This window comes from Aedes albopictus, chromosome 1, assembly GCF_035046485.1.
Source record: "Aedes albopictus strain Foshan chromosome 1, AalbF5, whole genome shotgun sequence".
Taxonomy (NCBI): Eukaryota; Metazoa; Arthropoda; class Insecta; order Diptera; family Culicidae; genus Aedes; species Aedes albopictus.
In genome coordinates this window covers 179458271-179463579 of record NC_085136.1, presented here as the reverse complement: position 1 = coordinate 179463579, position 5309 = coordinate 179458271, and the positions used below count along the sequence as shown (strand labels likewise).

The following is a 5309-nucleotide window of genomic DNA, read 5'->3' as shown; positions in this document are numbered from 1 at the left end:
AATTTTTCCCTTTGGCCCCCCTTGGGGGAAGGGGGTCCACAAGTTTACAAATTTTTGAATTTTTCCCTTTGGTCCCCCCTTGAAGAAGGGGGTGAAATAATTTACAATTTTTTGAATTTTTCCATTTACTTTTGAATTTTTTCCTTTGTTGGTGGAAGGGGATCCGTAAATTTTTAAATTTTTACCTATGGTATTCCCTTGCGGGAAGTGGGTCCGCAAATTTTCAAATTTTTGAATTTTTCTCTTTGGTTCTCCGCTTTGGGGAAGGTGGTTCGCAAATTTTCAATTTCTTTTATTTGTTCCCTTTAGTCCCCCTTTGGGAAAGGGGGTTCGCAAATTTTAAAATTATTGATTTTTTCTCTTTGGTCTCTTCTTGGTGGAAGGGGGTTCACGAATTTTCAAATTTTTGAATATTTCCCATTGGTCCCCCCTTGGGGGAAGATGTACCATAAATTTTCAAATTTTTGAATTTTTCACTTTGGTGCTCCCTTGGTGGAATGTGGAAAAGGATCCTCAAATTTTCAAATTTTTGAATTTTTCCCTTTAGTCACCCCTTGGAGAAAGGGGGTCCACAAATTTTCAAATTTTTGAGTTTTTTCCTTTAATCCCCCCTTGGTGAAAGGGGTCCGCAAATTTTAAACTTTTTGAATTTTTCGCTTTGGTTCCCTTAAGAGATGGTTGAAATTTTTGAATTTTTCACTTTGGTGCTCCCTTGGTGGAATGTGGAAAAGGATCCTCAAATTTTCAAATTTTTAAATTTTTCCCTTTAGTCACCCCTTGGAGAAAGGGGGTCCGCAAATTTTCAAATTTTTGAGTTTTTTCCTTTAATCCCCCCTTGGTGAAAGGGGCCCGCAAATTTTAAAATTTTTGAATTTTTCCCTTTGGACCCCCCTTGGGGGGAGGGGGTCTTTAAATTTTCAAATTTTTGAATTTTTCCCTTTGGTCCCCCCTTGGGGGAAGGGGATCCGCAAACTTTCATTTTTTTGAATTTTTCCCTTTGGTCTCTTTTTGGTGGAAGGGGGTTCACAAATTTTCAATTTTTTTAATATTTCCCATTGGTCCCCCCTTGGAGGAAGAATTACAATAATTTTCAAATCGTTGAATTGGTCCCCCCTTGAAGGAAGGGTGTGCGAAAATGTTAGAATAATATAATTATAGCAGGCGTTCAGACCGAACGCCAATCGTAGTAGCCTAGATTTAAATTCAAATAAAATTTTTACTTCTGTTTCTACCACTGCACAGAGTAGTTCGTTTTACTGCTACCTACTCCAATAGGTTATTGGCCCAAGTATTTTTTCAAAAGAAGATTCCAGAAGCAGTTTAGAAAATGTCTCTCGGAGCTGGTGACCACCGGGCGGAACGGGTTCCGCAAGCCCCGCAACAGATCCAGAACCTTTCAAGCCTTCCCCCCATCGAACGGCTAAGCGGCCGCGAAAATTGGCCCACGTGGAAGTTTGCGGTGGAAACGTATCTGGAGCTGGAGGAGCTGTGGAAAGCAGTCAAGCCGATTCCCGACGCAGATGGGACGCTACCGGCGGTCGACGAGAGAAAATGCAGAAGAGCACGAGCGAAGATTATTCTCCTGTTGGATCCCATCAACTACGTGCACGTGAAGGACGCGAAAACGGCCCGTGAGGTTTGGGCGAAGCTTGAGGCAGCGTTCGAAGACACCGGCCTGTCGCGCCGGGTGGCGTTACTCAGGAAGCTCATCACGACGAAGCTTTCGGCGTGCGGCAACGTGGACACGTACGTAACGGAAATTATTTCCACCGCTCATAACCTTCGAGGCGTTGGTTTCGAAATTTCCGAGGAGTGGATTGGTTCCCTTCTACTGGCTGGCCTTCCGGAAGAGTACAAGCCAATGATAGTGGCGCTGGAAAATTCCGGCACCCCCATCATCGGTGACAGCATCAAGACAAAGCTGCTCCAGGAAGTGCAATTCTCATCGGACAAGACGGCGTTCGTTGGAAGGAAACCATTTCCAGCGAAACCGAAGCAAGGCGTACCCGAAACCCGGTCAGTTGCGCAGTCGAAAGGTCCGAAGTGCAAACGTTGCTACAAGTACGGGCACATTACGAGGGAATGCCAGGTAAGAAGCGAGACGAAGAAAGGATCGGCATTTTGCACGGTGCTGAACACTACTGGTTGCCATAGCAACGACGGTTGGGTTTTTGATTCGGGCGCATCGGACCACTTCACCATGAATCGTAGTATGCTGGTCGACCCAAGGCCGGCGAGCGGCGTTGTCATGGTAGCGGATAAAGGTGTGATGGAGATTGCTGCGACCGGCACAGTCAAGCTTTTTCCAAAATGTTGCCCGGAAAATCCACCGATAGACGTGCACAACGTCAAGTTCATCCCAACGATGTCGAACAATTCGCTGTCGGTGAGCCAAATCGGGCGACGAGGTCACGTGGTGTAATTTTGCAATCGTGGCTTGAAGGTAATCGACCCCGCTGGTGACGTCATCGCAACCGGTACTCACGATGTGACGAATGGCCTATTTCGTTTCGAAGAGTCCGAGGAGCAAACCGCTCTGTCGCTCGCAGCTACGCCAGTCAACTTGGACGTCTGGCATCGGAGAATTTGACACCTCAACGTCCGAGGTCTGAAGCTTCTGAAGAACGGTCTTGCATCCGGGATCGAATTCAAGGATGGAAAACTGCACGGTGTGCGCCATGGGTAAGATGACTCGACTCCCATTTTCAAGCGGCGGTCATCGTGCCACCGGCGTATTGGAGCTTGTCCACACGGACATTTGCGGGCCAATGGAAGAAACCTCGTTGGGTGGAAGCCGGTACTACGTGTCGTTTGTGGACGATTGGACGCGGCGCATATTCGTCTACTTCCTGGAGACGAAATCCGAAGCTGAGGTGCTACACGCATTCGACCAGTTTCGCGCCCAAGCGGAAAAGCAAACCGGAGCCAAGCTGAAGGTCATCAGGAGCGATAACGGTAAGGAATATTGTAACAAATCGTTTCAGAAGCGCCTTGCCGAGGCCGGAATCATCCATAAAAAATCAACCGAATACACCCCGGAGCAAAATGGGTTGGCCGAGCGTGTCAATCGAACCGTCGTAGAGCGTGCAAGGTGCATGCTATTTGAGGCGAAACTACCGAAGTCTTTCTGGGCGGAAGCGGTGGCAGCTGCGACGTACGTGATCAATCGGTCCCCCACCAAAGGTCACGAACCGGAGGAAGCCTGGAGCGGAAGGAAGCCCGATCTTTCCCATGTGAGAGTTTTCGGTACGAAGACGGTGGCACACGTTCCCAGGCAAAAGTGGAAGAAGTGGGACGCAAAATCGAAGGAGTGCATCCTGGTTGGTTTCGACGAGCTGACCAAAGCTGTTCATGGACGAACTGTCTCAATCCGGGACGCGGGCGCAACCAGTCGCCATGGAGAGCAAGCCAACTCGAGTGCGGACGTTCGTTAATCTGGACTTCGGCGTCAGTCCGATAGAAGCGAATCCACCGGCTGAACGGTGGCCTACAGTTGAAGAAACTCCCGATGACGAGGCATCTGGATCCGATGAAGATTTCTATTCGCAAGCAGAATCAAGCGCAGGCGAATATTCAGATGGTGTTGAGGGTGACTTGACAATTACGGCGCTCCCACCGCGACAATCTTCATATCCACCGGAGTCACAGGTGTTGAGGCGCAGCGGTCGGGAGCGCGCAATTCCAGGCAAATACAAAGATTATGTATTTCCGAACAAAGGCTATCCGTTTTCCCCTCCTACAGGACAGTCTGAGCAAGCCGGTCGGAGCAGTCTGCAATAAGGACTGAAGGCCAGCAAACATCTGGCGAGGAAGTCGGGTGATCCCCAAACGCGAACGGAGGCGCTGCGAAGCGGCGACGCGTCTCTATGGCAATCCGCCATGGACGAGGAGTTTCGGGCGCTGATCGACAACGGCACGTGGGAGTTGGTGCAGCTTCCGGCTGACAAGAAGGCTGTCGGCTGCAAATGGCTCTTCAAGACCAAGCAGGACGAGAACGGCAACGTAGTACGTCACAAAGCGAGGAGCGTCGCTCAAGGTTTTTCGCAGCGCTACGGGACGGACAACGACGAGGTCTTCGCACCGGTGGCAAAGCAGACGACGTTTCGGACACTGCTGACCGTTGCCAGCCGGAAAGGGTCCATCGTAAGGCACGTCGACGTTAAAACGGCGTATTTGAACGGTGTGCTTGAAGAAACCGTGTACATGCGCCAACCCAAAGGATACCACGTCGGGGACGAGAGGACGGTTTGCCGATTGAGGAGGAGTCTGTACGGCCTGAAACAGTCAGCGCGCGTATGGAACCGTAAAGTGGATGCTGTTTTCAAGTCCATGGGATTCCAGTCGACCGAATCGGATCCGTGTTTGTACGTGTGGCGTACTAATGGTTCGGTAGCGTATATTCTAATATACGTCGATGACATGATCATCGTAACGCAGAGGGCGAAGGAATTCCAGTCCATCTTGAAGATGCTTCAACAACAGTTTTCCGTAGTGGACCTCGGAGACATTAGCCACTTTCTTGGCGTACAAGTCGAGAGAAGCGCATCCGGGTTCAAGCTCAACCAGGAATCGTATATCCACACGATAGTTGAACGGTTTGGCATGGAGCAGGCGAAACCCTCGAAGATGCCGCTCGATCCGAGCTACCTACAGAAGAAGGAGGAGATGGATCAGCTGCCGAACAACCACGACTACATGAGCTTGATTGGTGGTCTCCTGTATGTAGCTGTACACACGCGGCCCGACATTTCCGTGAGCGTGTTCATTCTGGCGCAAAAATCCAGCTGCCCAAATGCGCAAGACTGGGCTGAGGCAAAGAGGATCCTGCGCTACTTGAATGCCACCAGCAACCATAAGCTGCAGCTTGGAGCCTCCAGTGAAGGTTTGCAAATGTTCGTTGACGCAGACTGGGCCGGTAATGCTCGAGATAGAAAATCGAATTCCGGCATGATTCTTCGGTTCGGCGGAGGACCAATCTCGTGGTGCTCGAGAAAGCAAACGTGCGATGCGTTGAGTTCAACCGAAGCTGAGTTCATGGCACTCGCTGAAGCGTGTCAGGAGTTAGTCTTGACCAAACGGCTGCTGGAGGAGATCGGTGAAGCAACGAAGGAATCGGTCCCCGTGTTCGAGGACAACCAAAGTTGCATCAAACCGGTCGAAAGTGATCGCATCGAACGACGTAGCAAACACATTGACACGAAGTTCTTCTTTGTACGCGACCTGCAAGAAAAAGGTGAAATTAGACTGCAGTACTGTCCGACGGAATCAATGTTGGCCGATTTGATGACGAAGCCCCTGCAACGGGTTCG

At 50.0% G+C, this 5309-nt stretch overlaps 1 protein-coding gene across 1 annotated transcript; it reads left to right on the top strand.

Moving 5' to 3' along the window:
- Nucleotides 1-1327: 1327 nt before the first annotated feature.
- LOC134290018 (uncharacterized) lies at nt 1328-2422 on the top strand. Its single transcript, XM_062856943.1, has one exon. It carries the CDS (start codon nt 1328-1330, stop codon nt 2420-2422), a length of 1095 nt encoding a protein of 364 aa, XP_062712927.1.
- The last annotated feature ends 2887 nt before the right edge of the window (nt 2423-5309 follow it).